Source organism: Colias philodice, chromosome 14 (genome assembly GCF_061535455.1).
Source record: "Colias philodice isolate Cphi_HAF_F1 chromosome 14, ilColPhil1 Martin Lab GWU primary, whole genome shotgun sequence".
Taxonomy (NCBI): domain Eukaryota; kingdom Metazoa; phylum Arthropoda; class Insecta; order Lepidoptera; family Pieridae; genus Colias; species Colias philodice.
The window spans coordinates 3753558-3774009 of record NC_143099.1 but is presented as its reverse complement, the minus strand read 5'-3'; the positions used below and the strand labels follow the sequence as shown (position 1 = coordinate 3774009).

The 20452-nt window shown below is 33.1% G+C and overlaps 4 protein-coding genes across 4 annotated transcripts in view; 2 read left to right on the top strand and 2 right to left on the bottom strand.

Annotated features, from left to right (window-relative positions):
• Ctr9 (RNA polymerase-associated protein Ctr9) overlaps positions 1–6706 on the top strand; it is a 331471-nt gene extending 324765 nt beyond the window's left edge. Inside the window, exons 12-20 of the mRNA XM_089703251.1 lie at positions 178–335; positions 559–687; positions 1008–1270; positions 1583–1793; positions 2089–2291; positions 3698–3827; positions 4634–4881; positions 5196–5480; positions 6190–6706. Coding sequence (XP_089559377.1) covers positions 178–335; positions 559–687; positions 1008–1270; positions 1583–1793; positions 2089–2291; positions 3698–3827; positions 4634–4881; positions 5196–5480; positions 6190–6373 — 1811 coding nt within the window. The 3' untranslated portion in view covers positions 6374–6706. The remainder of the gene's footprint in view (positions 1–177; positions 336–558; positions 688–1007; positions 1271–1582; positions 1794–2088; positions 2292–3697; positions 3828–4633; positions 4882–5195; positions 5481–6189) is intronic.
• Positions 6707–9630: 2924 nt separating this feature from the next.
• Positions 9631–18114, bottom strand: LOC149482740 (solute carrier family 35 member F1-like). Its single transcript, XM_089703315.1, has 4 exons — positions 17988–18114; positions 17071–17438; positions 16376–16518; positions 9631–10456 (listed from the first exon to the last, which is right to left on the bottom strand). Exons 1-4 carry the CDS (start codon positions 18037–18039, stop codon positions 10279–10281), a joined length of 741 nt encoding a protein of 246 aa, XP_089559441.1. The 5' UTR covers positions 18040–18114; the 3' UTR covers positions 9631–10278.
• LOC149482739 (uncharacterized) lies at positions 18097–19010 on the bottom strand. Its single transcript, XM_089703337.1, has 3 exons — positions 18817–19010; positions 18546–18737; positions 18097–18235 (listed from the first exon to the last, which is right to left on the bottom strand). The coding sequence occupies exons 1-3, from the start codon at positions 18873–18875 to the stop codon at positions 18142–18144; spliced, it is 345 nt and encodes a 114-aa protein (XP_089559463.1). The 5' UTR covers positions 18876–19010; the 3' UTR covers positions 18097–18141.
• A 383-nt stretch (positions 19011–19393) lies between these two features.
• Positions 19394–20441, top strand: thoc7 (THO complex subunit 7). Its single transcript, XM_089703353.1, has 3 exons — positions 19394–19534; positions 19644–19767; positions 19899–20441. The coding sequence occupies exons 1-3, from the start codon at positions 19525–19527 to the stop codon at positions 20371–20373; spliced, it is 609 nt and encodes a 202-aa protein (XP_089559479.1). The 5' UTR covers positions 19394–19524; the 3' UTR covers positions 20374–20441.
• The last annotated feature ends 11 nt before the right edge of the window (positions 20442–20452 follow it).

Here is a 20452-nt window from a genome sequence, read left to right as displayed (position 1 = left end):
TGTAAGAGAGTAACAAACATCGATATATTATTAGAAACTTTTGAAGTTTAAAATATTAGTAGGATATTCAATTATTGTAGTTTGTGTACTTTGTATCATAGGAAAATATTATTTTTTTTGAATTAATTGTAGGTGTGTAGGTTTTTTATTATTAATACGAATTTATTTTCTATTTAGGAAATGTTTGGCTTCAAACTCTTCACCAGCCGTGCCGGGAGAAGGATCGTGAAAAGAGGCATCAGGAGAGAGCACTCGCTATGTACAAGCAAGTGTTGAAGAACGACCAGAAAAACATTTGGGCAGCCAACGGTATTGGTTGTGTATTGGCGCATAAGGTGAGAAATCATGGCTTTTTTTAAATGAGACACAGATTCATTACAATTTAAATTAATTATTATTACAGGATTCTCCATTATATGTTAAAGTTTTGTACCCTGTCTACTACTTAATAAACATAAAAATACTAAAAGAAAAAATTGTAAATAGTACAGAAATAATAGTAAGGTTTTCTGCTTAAAAAATTCTGTAAGAGTAGTAATTTCTGTATTTACATTTCAGGGTTGTATAAATGAAGCGCGTGATATTTTCGCCCAAGTGCGAGAGGCAACTGCCGACTTTCCGGATGTGTGGATGAACATCGCACACATATATGTTGAACAGAAACAATACATCAATGCTATACAGATGGTGAGATTATTTTCTTAAATACATTGCAAGGTATAAAGTGAAGTGTATGTTTTTAAGTCAGGTTCCACTTCCACAGGACATAGTGTCAGTGGAACCTGACTTAAACAACTTAACAGTATATTTTAGTAACTATTTATTTAAAGAACATTTTAATTCTGAGGGTCACGTTTAATAACTAGTCTTGTTTATATTATTTTTCTTGTAGTTAGAATGCAGGTCTTATAATAATAATTCGTTTAATTCATGATAAGCATCCATTCAGTTGTATGATGAACTCGCCTCTTATTACCTAAGTAACGCGCGTGTGTCGGTGTGTGCAGTACGAGAACTGCATCCGCAAGTTCCTTGCGGCGCACTCGGTGGAGTGGCTGACGTGGCTGGCGCGCGCGCAGACGCTGGCGGGGCGCGCGCGCGCGGCGCGGGGCTCGCTGCTGCGCGCGCGCCGCGTGGCGCCGCACGACACCGCGCTGCTGTTCAACACGGCGCTGGCGCTGCGCCGCCTCGCCGCGCACGTGCTCAAGGACGAGCGCTCCGAGCTGCGTGTCGTGCTGCGCGCCGTGCACGAGCTGCACGTCTCGCACCGGTCAGTCATGTGTTTCTGATTATTAAATATCGTTTTTTATTTTATATTTGTATTAAAACATAACGATGAACATGAAAAGGTTATTTTGATTATCAAAATTATACGTATTTTATTAAAAAAGAGCATGTGCCGTGCAACACGTGTCAGAAGTGAAACTTCTTTGGCAAGATGCAAACATAAAAAATCGTCGTCTTACTTCATGACGTGACGATATCGACATGCCGCGACCTTGATATTTTACTCTCAACGCGTCTACAGAAGTTTCACTTCAAAAGTCTAAGTAACTAACCACACGTGTTATGTAATTCGCAGGTACTTCCAACGTCTGGCGACGGTGGAGAGCGGGGAGGGCGCGGAGCGGGCCCGCTACGAGCCGAGCGCGGCGGCGGGCGAGGCGCGCACGTGCGCGGACCTGCTGTCGCAGGCGCAGTGGCACGTGGCGCGCGCGCGCCGCCAGCACGAGGAGGAGGTCACGCTGCGGGACCGCCAGCGCGAGCAGCGGGAGGCGTTCCGCCGGCAGCAGGTATGTGGTGGTGGACCTGCTGCGACCTTACGACCATGGACCGCCGACCGAGTCACTATTAGTGACTATTATATCAGTGTACCCTTAAAAATCTGAAAAAATTGTATACATATTCTGTGTGCTTTAAAATTAGCCTCAATTTCTATGACGAGCTATCCTAAATCTTTTTTAAAAACTGACCTCAATTTCTATAACTGTTTAAAACAATTTATAAGCCTTTCTTTAATTCTTTATAATCAAATTACATGTTTGCTATACATAAAAAACCCCATCTAAACCAAATTTGAACATCCAGGAAGAAGAGCGCAAACGCCGCGAGGAAGAAATGGCGAAAAGCACCGTGGAGATGTTACAAAAGCGTCAAGAGTTCAAAGAAAAGACGAAGAACGCGCTGCTGTTCGCGGACATGCCGACCGAGAGCAAGGCGAAGGGCCGCCGCCGACGGGACGAGTACGTGTCCGACTCGGGCAGCGGCAGCGACCGGCCACGGGAGGAGGGGTCAGTGTACAATATCTTAATACTATTATAAAGGCGAAAGTTTGTAAGTATGGATGTATGGATATATGGATGTTTGTTACTCTTTCACGTAAAAACTACTGAACCGATTACAATGAAATTTAGCACACATATAGAGGGTAACTTGGATTAACACATAGGATGGGTTTTATAAAAAAACCCATCCTATGTGTTAATCCGGAAAAACCCGCATAGTTCCGGTTCCCGTGGGATTTCCGGGATTGTGTCATTTTCCCGGGATAAAAAGTAGCCTATGTCCTTTCTCGGGTATCAAAATATTTACATACCAAATTTCATGAAAATTGGTTCAGTAGTTTAGGCGTGATTGAGTAACAGACAGACAGACAGAGTTACTTTCGCATTTATAATATTAGTATGGATATACACATATGCACACACGCACGCATAAATACACGCATAAGCACACACACAGACTTATTTCTGCAAATATTCATGACCAAGATGGTTGGATGGATGGAGGTTATTGTCCATATAAGTAAATAACCAAATTAATAATTTTCCACATGTGTTTTTCACCACACACAATATAATTAACTAAATATCTACACACATTTTATTGCCCACGCATAATGATGGCTTAACACATATACATGTACACAACGTTACTTGTGACATTCATACATTATCAAATATGTTTCCAATTCCATTTTAGAGTTCTAACAGACGAACGGCAAGTTGATTGCTGCCGCCGACGCGTCAACATGTGGCGACGGCTGAAGTAGCCTCTGCCGCTCGTAACTTGCCGTTCGTCTGTTAGAACGCTTAAATGTGTAAAGGAGATTGCCCAAGTGACTATGGCACTTGGTATCGCAATCAAACTTATTGTGTCAAATTGAAATATAGCTAGCTCAATTTAAAGCTTGATGTTAGTGCTTTTAGATATGATTAAAGTTTTTATGTAAATATGCCGCAGTTCGCGACAGTAAAAATAAAACAATAGTTTTATTCAACACTTCAAAAAATACTTTATCGAGTTTTAACTAACGATGAACGTTAAGTTTTACATTTATTACATAGGTAATATTTTAATTTACAAGACAAATATGAAAAGTAAATCCTAATAAACATTATTTCAAAATAAATAACGTCGAACAATGCGTCGAACACATTCATTTCAAATAGAAACATAATATGACGCTTGCAAGAGAGATAGATATATGTGTCAAAACAAAAACTTTTACTTTTATTTCTATTTATTCGGTATAATTACGGCTTAATAGTGATAAATATGATCATTATAAATACAAATAGGAATTAACAATATCACGAACACGTGGCACAACTAAAATTTTACCTATACCACCCGTGGTCATTCTCCTTTCCAAAACATATTACCTACATAAATAATCAAATAATGAAAATTGCAGTCGCGAGCCAAAACAAAAGAAACGCAAGCGCGAAGCCGGAGAAGGCAAGAAAGGGCGCGGCAAGAAGACGCGCGACCGACGTGGCAGTGGCAGCGACAGCGATCCGCCCAGGAAAAGAGGCAAGAAGAAGGTATGGTATATCTTTTCTTTTGACGTGACAACGTCTTATAATTCGATAGAGCCGGCTACACGCACGTAAAAACATTACTCATGCGGCGTTACCTCGCTCTGAGGCGTTCCATGTAAGGCTTGAAGTGCAAGCGAGAGCGCGGAACGAACGACAAAGAAGCACAATCGGACGTTGTCACGTTCAACTATCGTCAGTAAACCGACTTTACTGTACTGACTTACTTGTAGAAATTAGGTTTGACCTGGTGGAAATTAATTGACGTGATACAAATTGTTCTGCAAGTTAAATTTTTTATTTATTTTTGTATAAAGAAGTTTCGCGGGATTCACTTAAACACTCGAACACTATATTAGCCCATTGACCACCGAGCGCCCCGATCGGGGCGCGACACAATAGATTATCTATTGTGTCTGTAATTCCGGGGACTGATGGATTAAAACAATATAAATCTAATTTTTAGGCAAATCAAATGTTTATTATGTGGGATGGAAATAAAACGATCAGATTAACTTTTCAAACCATATATTCTAGCTAAGAAACTCGTTAAGCCACTTATGTTTTTTTTTATTAATTATTAAAAAGGTTCATCACCAGTTGTTACATAATATGTATCATTCACGTAAAACAGTAACATAGGATTTACACATAATTATGCACAACTATTACAGATGAACACTACATTCACAGAAATTAATAATAAATTAGGCGATATCTATACACAATATATCTATACAATTAAACAAAAAAGAAATGTGTGTGCTCTTATCATTAAAGAGAGTTATTTATTTATTTTTTTACAATTTTAGGGAGAAAGGGGCATCGGCCGTCGCGAAAAAGCAAAAATGGTTGAAGAGAAGCTCAGCAGCAAACAGCGTGCGAAAATTGTTTCGAAGGAAACAATCTCTACGTCCGAATCGGATTCAGACGCGAGTCGCAAGTCGCGCAGTCGCAGTCGCAGTCGCAGTCGCAGTCGCAGTCGCAGTCGCAGCGGCAGTCGCAGCCCGCCCGCTAACAAGGGACGCAAGAGGATTATGTCGGCTTCGGATAGCGATAGGTAAGTAATTAATATAAGATTATTTTTTATGGAAACTGATTAAAGTAAAATAAAAGTGACAAGTAATTTATAAGGCTGATGAATAATATTTAATTTTACAATACATTTTTTATTAATTTATTTATGACACTTTATTGTACAGTACCAGTAGTAAAAACATATAATTTAACATGAAAACATGAATATGGTAAGTACACAATAGGCGGCCTTATTGCTTAAAGCAATCTCTTCCAGGCAACCATAAAAATAAAGGACATGTACGATGCTGGTAGATGAATTCATAAATAATATAACAAATGTGCATTTCTTTATAGGTCTCGCTCGAAAAGCAGATCGAAATCGCGCAGTCGATCGCGTTCGGGCTCAGCGAAGAGTCGGTCCAAAAGTCGATCCAAGAGCCGATCCAGGTCCAAAAGTGGTTCACGATCGAGGTCCAGGAGTAGGTCCAAGTCCAAGAGTCGCTCCAAGTCGAGGAGCCGCTCGAAGTCCAAGTCGAGAAGCAAGTCGAGATCCAAGTCGAGAAGCAAGTCGAGATCCAAGAGTAGATCTCGATCGAAGAGCGGGTCGAGGTCGAAAAGTCCGTCGAGATCTCGGTCAAGGTGGGTTCCCTTATTTATATTTTTATCTATGTATGTACTACGCCGTCTAGACATTAACAAAGTAATACTTTATATTAATTATAGTATACTATTTACTATAGTCGGATTTTTAATTACACGAAGTTATCTGACAGCAGCTAATGTCACTTTGTAAAATAATGCTGCCATATTTAAAGTAATAGTGAGGAATTCAGTTATCATTCAATCAGATGAGTGAACAATGAAAACTATAAAATAACATTATTTCTATTTATATAGCTGTATAAGTAATAAGTTACTAGTAGAATGTAATTACAATCAGCTTTTTATTTTTATTCTTACGCTGTTTAGTTATTGTTTTTGTAATTTTTTTCGTTAATTGTAACGAATTACGTTGTGTTTGTTGTCATTATTGTTTTGTTGATGTTATATTGTTACACACTAAATATTCACTAGACGATCGAGGCAATTTCATTCATTCCGGATTTTTCAATCATTCACTTTGTGACAACGCTATTTTAATTTCATCAAAAACTCTACAGTAAACGTCAGTTAGCTTCGTCTAATTAAAAATCCGACTATAGTTTTTGCCCCCAACATCGCTTAGTTACATTCGAATTGTAAATATAAGCCAATCTTTACGATCCAGGCGTTAGAAAGGAGTTCGTCAATACAATATTACATTTATTAAACAAGTTTTTTTTATATCATAAACATTTTTCTATTTCAGGTCCAAAAGCCGCTCCAAATCAAAGAGCGTTTCTAGATCCCGATCCAGGTCTAAAAGTGGGTCCCGTAGTCGTTCTGGATCACGATCTAGGTCTGGATCTAGATCTAGATCTGGATCCAGGAACTCCAGACCAGCAACGCCTGAGTCTAGGAAGTCTGTATCAGCTAGTGAAGATGAAGCTTAGTGTACATATGATTTAAGATTACCTAAAAGGTATCAAGTGTTTTATTTATGTGTTAAAAAATAGTTTTTTTTTCCTTACTTTCTTATCGAGTTTGGTTCACACAACATTTCTATATATTCTTATAGTTTGTTTAACTTATTATAATAGACCAATAGCAAAGTTCAAAGTCAATTATTATCCAAGCTCGCAATATACAAGACAATATAATTAATTCTGACATGTTCATACTGTATACTAGATTTTTCTTTTTCCTTCTGTATTTCATTCTTTTTTGTATTGTAAACTTTAAGCGTTTGATATTGTAAAATAATATAATAAAAACGTTGTAATGAATTAATTTTGTTTATTTTTAACCTGGAATATTCTAGAAATAATTATTTTAAGGTACAGACATAATACATATTATTAAGATCTATATAGTTTATACATAATTTCTTCTATTTCACTGCAAAAACATTATTATATATGGCTTGCTCAAAAGAAATTAACACTAACTAGTAATCGAGAAATTAATAGCGTTAAATCGCTAATAATAAAAATAACTACGTTAAAAAACCCGACTTCAATAACGGAAAAGTAAACAATAAAAAAGATTTGATATTATGTATTAATTATTACATATTACTTAGATGTGCTATTTACTAAAAAGGTTTGAAGTCGGTGCCCGTTTTTTAACGTAGTTATTTTTATTTAATACTATTTTAGTGTATTTTTCAACACGAATCATAATCAATTAATTACTGAGTTCATGGCTACCTTCCGAATCCATCATCAAAATATTATCAGCTCTATGTCATGATAATTTTTTCATTGGTATCCAATTTTCGGATTTGAGTAATATACCTAATTATTTTTAATTAATATTTAATCAAAATAGAATTGAATCTAATTTCGAATACTTCCATGTTTTATTACATTTTCTTATTTATAAATGTTATCAAGAGAAGTAAAGGAGCAAATGATTTGTCAATGAATAAATAAAAAGGACTATTTAATTGAGTAATTGAGTTAAATTATTGAGTAAGGCTATAGGCTATATATCATCATGCTAAGACCAACATGAGGGGAGCAATGCGGGTGAAACTGCGGAGCACAGCTAGTAGGAAATAAATCATTATTTCTTTGAAACTGGGTTCCCTTGGTTTGAAATAAAACAATTTCATAAATATTGTATAATTTATTATATTGTATTGATACAATCTAAAGATTGTTACTTAAATGCAGTATTCGGTAAAATTATTTCAAAACATGTAAGTAAACTAGACAATAAAATTATACGTACCTAACTACACTGTTACATTAATTATTAAAGCAAAAATATATTTCGTTACAATCATTGGTGTTTTAAATTAAATTTTTGTGATGAGATTTATTGTTTTGTATGTCGATTACCCATTTGTTCTTATTAATACTAATGGTTATGACTAGACTCCACTATAATTTCCTATACCATGATAAACAAAAACAATATAATATTAATTTTCATGTGTTTTGTTATATTTTTTTGTGTCAAAGTAATAAAAATTAAAAACTATATAGAAAATATGATAATTGACAGGGGCGTAGCTACCGCCGTATCTGCCGTATCAATTATACGGGGCCCCCGCGCCAAGGGGGCCCCCAACGTGCGCTTTTGCGAGAAATCTCCTTCCTAAGGGCCCCCAAACATATTTTTATATGGGGCCCCGCAAAGGCACGCTACGATTCTGATAATTGAACTATCTTTTGATGATATAAATGAACATGGCATAGTGCATTATATGGAGTTTCAAATCTAAACATTGATCCTAAACTAGCCCTACTATAAGCGATTACACAACCATTCCATCCATATTATTTTTTACTGTGATGTGTGTGGTGTTGGTGAAATTTTCATGAAGAATGTACTTACTTTGAAAAATGGCAAAAATTTGTATAAATATGAATGAAATAATTAAAAAAATAACTGTGCATTATGAGTAAGTACTCACACAAAAATATCTCGTTTGATAGCAACTGAAAACTTTTTGATTTTCATGAGTTTATTATATTTCTTTTTTTAAATATAGGTACATACCTTTCCTGCTTTTTAATTCATTTACCAAGTGACTAATTTTAGCTTTAGGTCTCCCACATATCCTATAATCTTAAAAGTTAATAACACATTGACTAGATTCCGCTTAAATAACATGGTTTTTAACACATAACAGTATTTAAATAAAATTCTTAGACAAAGTCAAAAATTAATAGCATAGTATAATTTTGAGTATATAGCAAAGAGATAGTATTTTATAACATAGAAATAGGAACAAAGTAACGTCAGCAAATTCAAATAGTTGGTAAGTAATATTTTAATAAAACCTAATTTATTTAAATTATTTAATTGCAATTCATCCACCTGTAATAGCTCTTATAGAGAAAGCTTTTAGCTGGCATAATATTATATTGTTTATATTTTTGTGGTAATATTTGGCATAATATAATGTTCATATTTATAATATTGCAACAAAAATATGTTTCTGCTATTTTGATAAAATTTCTTAAATATTAATTCATATTTGTGCTTTTCAAAAATAATTATGCATGTAAAATAATTTATGTTTTCAATACATCATTATGAGTACAATGAGAAAGTGGTAGCCATTGTTTGAGGCTATATTCTAACTTCAAATCTTACAATAATCTTTTCTCTCAATATTTAATTTAAACATAGTTAGATCTATATTATCTTCTAAAAGACCGATAAGTCTAAAATGTCATAGTTAACTTCTATGTAGATATAAGAGTAAAATTCGATTATGGCAGTTATCGTTAAAACCTTAGGGGGGTAGTACTGGTCTTTTATAGAGTCATCTAAAAAATGTTGTTGGTATAAAAAGTTATTGAATGTAACAGTAAAAGCAATAATTGAGCAATAGTATACAAACATTATATCCGATTTTAAATATTTTTTTTTAAATTCTACTAACAACATTCTTTAGAAGGTTTTTGATTAAATATATTTGAGTATAATATTTAAAAGCAATATATTTGACTAGATTATCTTGAGTATATTGTGCTAAGGTACCTACTGAGTAATAACAATAATACTACATTAATTTCTATGAGTTGGAAAGCTAGATTGAGTTTAAAATCACTTTTATAATATCTTCAAATATTCAACTACGTGAAAATAAATATTTTATAAACTGGATAAAATCTGAATGTGAATTTGAATAGGAAATATAATCTGATAAAATCTGAATTATTTAGAATATTAGAACAAATCCATAGTTTCATATCACTGATGCAAGATTAAAAATAGCTCATTAAATAAATAATTAAACGAGATATTCAATATTAAGCCTGAGTAATCTTAAGTATAACTTTTTCGTTAAAGAAAAAAAAACAAAATGATGTGCAGCACACTCCACACTTAGTTACATACAATTTATACACATAGTATGTTTAATTTTATATATTAAACAGATTATAGTAAGAAATTGGCAAATTGTCCTTTTTATATGTTGGAGTCGGACAGTTAGAGTTCAAACAAATATAAGTACATATAATATTACATTTTCTTTTTAACCACAACAAGATTTTTTGTTTGTTTAATCAACTTTATGAGGCACACAGAAGTTCATTTGGTTACTGAACAAACATTATTTCTTTCGATTTAATGAAAAAGTTAAATAGATTTTGAGAGAACATTATACATATGAGCTGCAGAGACTTTTAAAAAGTATTATGTATCGACATTCCTTATATAGGAAATAAAATTGTACTATAAACTTTAAGTCACGGCAATTTCATACTTAAAATCTAGCGTAACTTAAAATCTAAAGTTCTTCTCCTATTTTTGTTGAATTTTGTGCGTTAGATGTACCATTGGTATTTTCTATCGAATTTCGCAATTTCATACTTTATACTGATTAAATTAAAGTCTAAAGTTGTTCTTGTTCTTTTGTAGAATTTTGTGCGTTAGATATACCAAAGGTAGCATTTCCATTAGGGATGTTTTGTGGGCCTCCGAGAAATGATGTGAAAGTCGTATCTCGGCTCATGGGCGGTTCCAATCCTTCTGATAATGGTATACAGTCTAATGTTGGTACTGTATATTCCCTGAAACATAATTGATATAAATTGAATACTTTAAGCCTTTTATGATTATTGAAAGTGACATGGATATTTTTTATAGTTGCCAGGATTAAAAAGAAATTACAGATAAAATATTTTGCTAGAATTTTATCAGATATAAGGTTTAGACCATGGGTTCCCAAACTGTGCGCCGTAGAAATCTAGAGGGGCTCCGCGAGTCGATCTGCTTATATTAGCGAGTACCTTTTCTAAGCGCTTGAATCGGTAAGAAACATAGCGTCGTAAAATGACATACAAGATAGCCTAACCTAATTTCTATTATTAGGTAACTATAGTGACTGTTTCCTTGTTGTCATTATTGTTTACTAGCTAGGTTGGGTGGGTAGGGCATCGTAACAAAAAAGTTAATATGAAGCTGCGCCGCGAGTTGAAAAAGATTGGGAACCCCTGGTTTAGACTGTTCTTAAAAGACAACTTAAGGCTGCAGTCTAGCAAAATTGCGTTTTCAACAAGTTATTTGACAATTTTTTCCCGGCTAATGAAATGATAAACTGAATTTTTTTTTCTTGTGTATCAATTAGTGTTATATACGCAATGCGCGTGAATTTTTTCACATTTATAAAGTTACTTTATGTTACCTTAATCAGGCCTTCAAGATAAGTCTCTTTCCCCCAAAGACATTTCGAGCTAAGTTTGTGCACTCACTACGTTGCAACCGATTACAATTTATACAATCTGATCAGCGCATTATTATCCTTATATAGTCGTTATTAAAAACTGCTGAATACAATTGCCGAAAAACTTATGATTTTCCTAATTAGAACGTTATAAATTCATTAAATTTCCCATTTTTTGCCTTACAAAATCTATTGATAAATACTGCTAAAAGTTATTTTTTCCATTAATTTATTCGAGTTGGTTGAAGACCAATGAGTATTAATCCTTTAAAAAATTTTTTTTTAGAATTTTGATAATTCTTTAAATATTAAAAAAATATTTAAAATAATTAGGAAAAATCCTAGCGAATTTCTTTAGTCGCGCTCCTTGGGCCGGAGCGTTCTGACGTGTGCTCTACGCTCGATTTTCCTTCATACCGAAGTGAAAGTTGCTCTACTTCATTAAATTTAATATTTTTGTTAATTGATTATTTTTATCTTAGTTTTGTGCAAATATTCGTATTTTTAAACATTTGATTTCGATATGGAAAATAAACGAAAAAAATACGCGTGTAACTACTAGAAAAAAAATTATCTTCGAACATAAAGTTAATGAAACCAAATGCAAAGGTGATTGGCAACAATTTCTTTATTTTACGGGGTGTCAGTAAAGGGATGTATATTTCTTTAAAACTAAAGTAAGCTCATAAATTTTCTTATAATATAATTTTTTTTGAAGTTCCAAAAATGTTTATTTTTCGTTTGAGAAATACGAAATATAATATAAACTTGTATTGAGAACTTGAACTTCCCAAGTTCATCCGGGGAAATCCCCATACGGGGAAAATGATTTGTTTACTCCAAAATTATATGCCGAGGTGTTTTAATTTTTTCTTCTAGTCATTTTCAACGTAGCGGCATGTTGTTTGATTATTTATTTTGTAACTTAAATACAGGATGTTGGTTTTATATTCTGATCTTACAGACGCGCTGACAAATTTAGTCCGCCATTTCTAGTTTAGTCCACCAACTCTTAGTACCAATATTAAAACGAATGGATTATCATCACATCATCAAAACTCAGATGTAATGGAAGATCACAATAACATAGAAAATTCAGTGGGTGTTGAGAACTAAACAAACACAAGTAACAGAGACGCGAAGAATAAAAAAAGAGGACGAAAACGATAATTCATTGATGCTTTCCCTTTTCGACGTATTGTTAGGGTACATCACCAAAAACAAAACTGATGATGAATTGCTGATTAAAAATGAAAAACAAATAATCGACAACAGTGGTGAAAATTTGCTGATCACAATGAAACATCCTTCAGTGGTAGCAGATTTACTTATTTAAAATGTATCGGTGAACAGCGTAAAGGAGAGGAGGACAGGAAAACATTATGAATGTGGATGGTGGATTGTATACAGGGTGTAATCGTTAAGTATGTGCAGGCGATTATGACGTTATTATTGCAGGTATCAAAAAACTTAAAACTGATATCGAAATTACTTTACCTAATGAGCAAAATGACAATAATAACTTTTTAAAAGTATAACAAGAAATATCTAAAAAATTTACTTTATACACTCCCATATCAAAAAGGGAAAATGGGACTAGTAGAAGTTAAATGTCTAATTCCGGCAAAAGACATGAATGCGGAAGATGCGGTTAAAAATAAAAAAATTAATATTTGAAATACAATGCAAAAAATAACACTTTTGTCATAGATAAGAATCATGACTATTTTTTCCAAATTCAGGGACAACTAAACGTTGCAGAAGCAGAAGTCTGCTTATTTGCTGTTTGGACTGGAGTGAATCATTCGTCAAAAATAGAATATATAAAAAATTATGTAACGTTTAGGCAAAATAAAATGATGGACCATTATCAAGATTTTACATAAATTGCCTACTGTCAGAATTGATTGATTCGAGACTTCAGCATTCGATGCCCATCAAGGACCCATCCTATATCATTCAAGCGATTGAAAAAGATATAAATCCAGTGCAACCGATAAAGCATCAGAATGCTAGCAAAAGATTTATTAGGTTTATCAATATAAATCTATATATTATACATAATATAATAAATCTGTAGAAGACGCGAAGACCGACATCCGCGCGGACGGAGTCGCGGGCGGAAGCTAGTCAGAAATAAATATCTTTTGTTTTCATTTGCGTTTTTTTCTATTTTATAATTTTTTAACACAAACATTACATTTTTTTTATTATATACAAAATTTGTTTATCCGTTTTATTAGTTAAACTGAACAACTTTCACTAAGAAACTTAGGTCGAAAAAAATGTAAAGAGTTATGCATTTTGTATGGAAAGCTTATTTTTTTTTATATTTCGTCCAAATTTCTTTGTAAAAGTTGATCAGTTATATAAACATGAAGTTGAAGATATCAATAGAAAGTATTCGCAAATTTTGTGTACTGATAAAAAAAATCACCCGGTGTAATTTTCACGAAAATTGTTTCAAATTGTCATTTTTGGTACTTATTACGAATATTAAATTATGCATACGAATGATTTAATTTTTAAAAATTAAGTGGAGCAACTTTCCCTTAGTACATTTGTATTATTTACATATAGGATGACAGGATGCATTTGTTTGCACTACTAGACCAAGCCCTTAAGGTGATGAATTAATTTTTCTAACATTTACGGCCCTTTTCAAACCTTCGTAATTTTTATATTATTAAAGTTGTCGTGATGAAAATTCTTGACAAGAAAGTTCAATAGTAACACAATACGTCTACCGTTTTAGAAACATGATTCCATGATATTTTCTCGATAGAAAAAAAATACAAAGTTATCATTGTTATTTTTTTTTAATCTCTGGCATCTTCAAAATAACAAACGTAAAGTTACGACTTTTTGGATATTAACTATAAAATATACAACCTATACGTCTACCGTGTTAGAATTTTGAAATATGCGATGGTTTTGAAATAAACAAGAAATACTTGAAATTAGCGCGCGACCAGCCAATATAGCGAGAGCCGCCCTGTACCTTCCTACCCCGATCGCTGCACGAGTCATTCCCGCTACGGCCGTCACACGGGGAACTTGTGTCGCTCGCGCAATCGTAAAAAAGGGTGACAACACGATAAGACAAAATGAGACAAATGGGGACAATAAAGAAAATAAGAAGAAGAAACATAAAGGTTGGAGGAAAAAGAATGCTTACAATTGGAACAAATGAATGAAGTAAGTTGGTTTTATTTTAAATTTGATGATAATTGTATTATAGACGATGTTTGATATGTACCCCTGTTTTAAGTACATAACGAATGTGTAAGATTTTTTCATTTATAGCATAAATAATCTGTTCAGAAATCCGGAATCCAGAAGGAAAATAAACCCACTGATTGTTCACAATGTGAATCCACTCCTTCGTAAGTACCTTTATTCAGTCAAAAATGTATGTTATCAAAGCTCTACTGGTTTTATCGCATGATTCCATTTTTAGAAAAAAGCAACAAAGTGCAAAGAAATAAAAAATCATGGTGAACTTAGTGGAAGTATGGTGGACATAATATGGAACAGGAGCTCATTGGAGTAGTATTATATTTAAAAAAATACGAAAAAATTTCAAGAATTACATTTCTTAGTAGGTGGTAGATAAGTATGTTGTATAAAGAATTTGATGTTGATATTTATTTCATTTATACTTACTACACCTGTGCGGGAAATTGCTTAGTACTAAAACAGGTTTATATTCATATTTACATAGTAATGTGAGTTTTCATTTCGAATAATTTTGTGTAAGTATATTAAATTGAGTTCCTGGGTGATCTGGAAACACAATTGGGCCCGGAAGATGGCGCTGCAGTCACTCCTCCTAATCACATGAACCGATTTGGATGAATATTTGTGTGCACATTTCATTGTTGTGGGATGATTGGTTGATTCGTTTTCACATTAGCTAATATTATGTATTTTTGTTGTAAACTTAATTTAATGTTTATAATACATTATTATTGGTATAAATAAGCCAGTGTTCGTCTCACATTGCTGTACCTGCCTACCTACCCTACCAGGGCCTAACTTTGTTCTGGCTATTTTATTTTGATTATTTGTAATGAATAATTACAATTATAATAGAGTGCAAAAAATAAATACATGCGTCAATATATTTTGTGTTTTTTTTCAAACAATTTTTTTATTTAAAAAAATATCATTCCGACCGCGGCTTTGCCCGCGTGGAATTAGGTTATATCGTGAATCCTGTTTTTTCCCACAGAAGTGTTCAGTTCGGATAAAAAGTATCCTATGTGTAAATCCAGGCAATTAGCTATATTTTATCAAAATTGGTAATGTAGTCTTGACGTGATTAAGTAACAACTAACAAAAAAATATACAAATTAACATCCAAAGTTTCGCATCAGTTTTACTGTATTAGTGATATCTTCCACTCTTGACTTTGACTGAGAAGAATTAGGGTTTATAACTTCTTTCAGAAATAGTACCTTTCATTTCTGGGCATGATGTAATATCTACGTCAGCATCAAATTCTATCTAAATCAATTCAGTAGTCCGCGTTATTGAGTACCATTTCATTTTTTCAGAGTAAAAATATTTTTTGTTATTTTAAAGATTATTTACTTATAACCTGTATTATTTTGTAATAAAGTAAACATTACGAAATAATAATTATTATTAATAATGTCTAAGTAGTTGTTAAAAAGAAGATTATTTGTTTATAAGCAAGAAAATAAAACCAATAAATCAACAATTAAATAAATGTATAACAATATTATAACTATATGACGACTCCATACATGTTTGTCCCGAGTCGGCCAGCGGCAGCGCGGCGAGTTTGCAAGAATGACTTCGCGCACACCCGCGTTCGCGATAGCGAGCTATTAGACTACGCCCGCCAAGCAGTGGATTTTTTTTGTGTATCGTCTTAACAAAAATTAACACTAAATTTGCTAGAAGTTTGAATGGTCTTTTAATTGATTCCTATATGCTATTATTATTATATTCTTATTTTATTCAGATACAAATAACTAACTCACTAGAAATTTGTATTTTAACTCTGATATTATTATGTATTCTAACCAAAATATAATAAATAAATAAATATTTCAGGACAATTTTCACGCACGGCACAATCTGATCCCATACTAAGCTTTCGCTTGTGTTATGGAAACCAGATGGCTGATAAACATACATATATAATTTTTAAATAAATACTTATATAGATAATTAACATCCAGACACAGAGCAAACATCTATGTTCATCACACAAATATTTTATTATAATACTTACATAGAAACATTATCCTGCGATTGCACAGAGTCGTTCACAAGTTGCGGTAACACAGGCGCTGGGGGCGGGCGAGTGGGCCGCGAACTGAACAGAAACACTCCCACCATCGCCAGGAGATATGATAGGAAATATAGTGCGTGGAACTAGAAAAAAAAAATTGTGCGTGTACTATAGTGTACACACGTAAGAAGTGAAACTTCTTTATTTTTCAAAAAATAATTTACTACCTATATGCAACTTTACAGAAATACGTCAATCACGCGTGGTAGGTATAAAAACAAGATGGCGCGTAACGGAAAAATGTTACACTAAATTTTTTCCAACCCCGATAAAGTTTCACTTCAATAACATTATGTATATATAGATAAAGTGATATAAATCTTCCTTGATTCTTTAATAGATAACTATATTATGGTGATTTAGGAGGGGTTTCAACTCTATATTGTAAATAATTATATTATAGTATCTATATATTAATACATAAATAGCGTGGTTAGTAAAAATTAATTGAAATAATCATAATATTTTCATCTATGCGAAACAACCTGTCCATTTCAGGACAAAAAAATCCAAAATATGAATCAGTAACCATGGCAGGGAATAGGCAACCACCTAATTATTTTTTTACATGACGTTTTTTATTCCCATATTTGAAAAAAATAACATGACACAAATCCAAAAAATATTTTCCTCACCTTAAACTGAAAAATGAACATCCCAGCAATCAGAGTATAATAATCCGCCGATAGGAAAGACAAATGCAGTATAATTGCACCAGCGTCCCTCAACATAAAGCTTTGTAATATCTGAAATACTGTTTGTACACAGCAATAGCCTCCCAATTGTATGATCGTTTCAACTTCATACCAATAGAATGATACCAATTCGTTAAACTCAAGGAAAAATGTTTGTAAACAAGATATAGAGCCACCAATGAGACCGAGCATGGCTAAATATTCTGAGCAGGCTTGTGTTTTGAGCATTATTTCTTGCAGCACTGTTACTAATGCATATAGAAGTGATCCACCGAGACATAGCATGTCTCCAACTAACTGGTTCTTTCCTGAAATGTTTTATTGCATTAATGTTGCATTTTATTTAGATTTATCTTGAGCTTGTTATAAGATATTAATCCTACAACATATAACTTACTGAATGTATAAAATGAAATTTATAATTGAAATAAAGAAGTGATTTCTCTCTAAATAATTACAAAACTTGTGAAAGCTTTATTTATAGTTCCAACTCAATCATACAAAATCAACTGAACAATTATATAGTACTCAAATTATTTCTACAGGCAGATTTCATCTAATATCCTCCTACTATTATAAAGGCAAAAGTTTGTAAGTATGGAAGTATGGATGTTTGTTACTCTTTCACGTAAAAACTACTGAATGGATTAGAATGAAACTTTACCACAATATAGCTTATACATCAGAACAACACATAGGATAGGTTTTATCCCGGAAATCCCACGGGAACGGGAACTATGCGGGTTTCCCTTTGAAAACGCGGGCGGAAATCTAGTAGTGCATATTTAGATATGCAGCTTTTGAGCTTAAACCTACTATAATATAATATTTTTATATATACTATAAAACCAAATTACCATCAGTAGGAGCCCCTTCCACATCAGCCCATACAACGCAAACAACTGCCATCAAACCAAGAGTGGCACCAGCTACATGAGCCACACCGAGTCTCTGTCCCCTCCAGGCCCCACCAACTAAAGCCGCACCTACACCACTGCAGGCTAGCAGCTGTCAGCTCAACACTGATGTAAACCGCTGCGACATCACTAGCAACCAGCTCGCTTCTACGTCTAGTATGCATGCTAGGAGAACTATTAGCCATTTCCTGTAAAAACAGTGTTTTTAGCTGGTTAGGTATGTGGTATGTTAGTAAGAAAGACGTATGTTCCTGATAACATATCCAACAAATACTATCGAGTTCATTGTTATTCAAATGAATGTAAGTAATTTATTGTTAATTTTATTTCAAATGAATGAATCAAAGTCAAAATGTTATGCTTGGTCAATAAATGAAAGATAGTTCTAAGTCTTCATAATAATTTGTCAAGTTTAGATTTAGATTAAAATATAAATAATTCAAATTATTACAAGTAAGTTAGTTCTTATAAGTTAATATTAAATAAATACAAACTTACTTTGATAATTTCTTAACTCCATTACAAAGTAAAGACGGTATGAACAGAATAAAAAGAGCTAAATAAGGGATTACGAGTTGACCTGTCGTAGGAAATTGCCAAGTCGCACTTTGTAGAAGTGTTGTTAATATGCATTTTCCACTGAGTAATAGGGATAATATTTGACCCAGCACAATACTACGCCAAACTTTCCTGAAATAGTAATTTAATAAATTAATATTAAGCATTAAAGAACCATGCAAACAACATTTCATAAACAAACTATCCCGACCATCGCCCTAACTCCGAAAAGTACACCTCTACTTTTTCACTGAAATTCACATTCTCCATTGCAATTCCTTGAATTTTTTCTTTCTTGATCAATATTACGTACTTTGTACACAAATAAGTTTCTCAATACGGAACACAGCTAAAATTATAGCCATTATTTCTACAATATATGTAAATACAAACCAAAGCAAAATTGAAAATTGTATATGTATAACAATTTAATATGACATTGACAATTGACACACGAAATGCGCATATCACAGATGATAAAATAAATAGATAAAATATATAAATATATAGATAAAATAAATAGAAGGACGTGAGAAGGACAGTTCCTTCCTTCCTAGTACGAGTCTGTGTATTTTGAAATCTAGCAATAAGCATTATGTAGCAATTTGCGGTTCAGTCACGGGAAAAGTGAGGCCGCTTGTTTCCTTTATTTCAATCACAAAATCACGCGGTTAAAACTTTAAAAACATGTTAAAATGGCAATGTCAAGTCAAAATAATGATCAAGCGGCAAATATTACTTGCTCTGTGGCGGCAACTGGCAAGTGCCCTGTGCCATCTGTCAAATGTCAAATATAAATTAAAAACGCAAGCCGTCCGCCGTCGTGAGCCCGTGAATGTTTATGTTTGAAAATAAAAGTTTTAGCATAACCTTAATATTATTAAGCTGACTTTGTAAATCAAATTTCCAGCCTTTTGAAATGGGTGACGGTTAGTATATATTATATACAATAAAATTTATTGATTTATCGCGTAATATCCCATAGAATTATGATTGCTATTGTACCTACCTATATTTTTCTTTTTCCTTTTCATTCAGAGGACGTTATACGCAGACGATTATTGATTGATGGTGATGGTACTGGTGATGATAGGAGGCTTAATGTTTTGTTGAAGACACTAATCAGATGGTGTAATGCTACCGACGAAAAACCAGAAGACAGGTAACCTTACCTACCTTTTTGTGAATAATTGTTGTATGATGCAATATAACTTTTTGTACAATAAAATATATGATAATGTATACTTACTGTATAAAAAAAAAAAATACAAGTTTCATTCTTCCTTGTTCTAGCAAAACCACACATGATCGCATGTTAGCACAACTTGCACAATGTGAATTTGCTGTAACAAAATCTCAGCTCGGTACCGAGATGATGACAGCAGAACTTAAAAGTTATGAGGATTTATCGAAAATATTTGAAAGTGGCATAGAGATTGCGAAGAAGAACATAGAAAAGAGTAAAATTGATTTGGCCCAAGCAAAGACTGTACGCAAAAATAGAATAGAGTATGATGTATTAGCAAAAGTTATAAGTGAACAGCCTGATAGGAAAGAAACATTGGAGCAATTGAATACCCTAAAGAATGAATTAAGTACATTGGAGACGACAAAACAGCAGTTAGAAAGTAGATTGGCATTAAGAAAGAAACAATTCCATGTGTTAGTGACTTCAATACATCAGTTACAAGCCTTGTTAGATGAACCTGAAGAATTAGAATCCATTTCTGATGATGTAGAAATGAAAGAATCAGCTATGGAAACTTAAAATAATACTTTTTATAGTTTTATAAAATTTATCATAACTCTGGAATAATAAAATTAATTAAATGTCCATATTTGGTTTT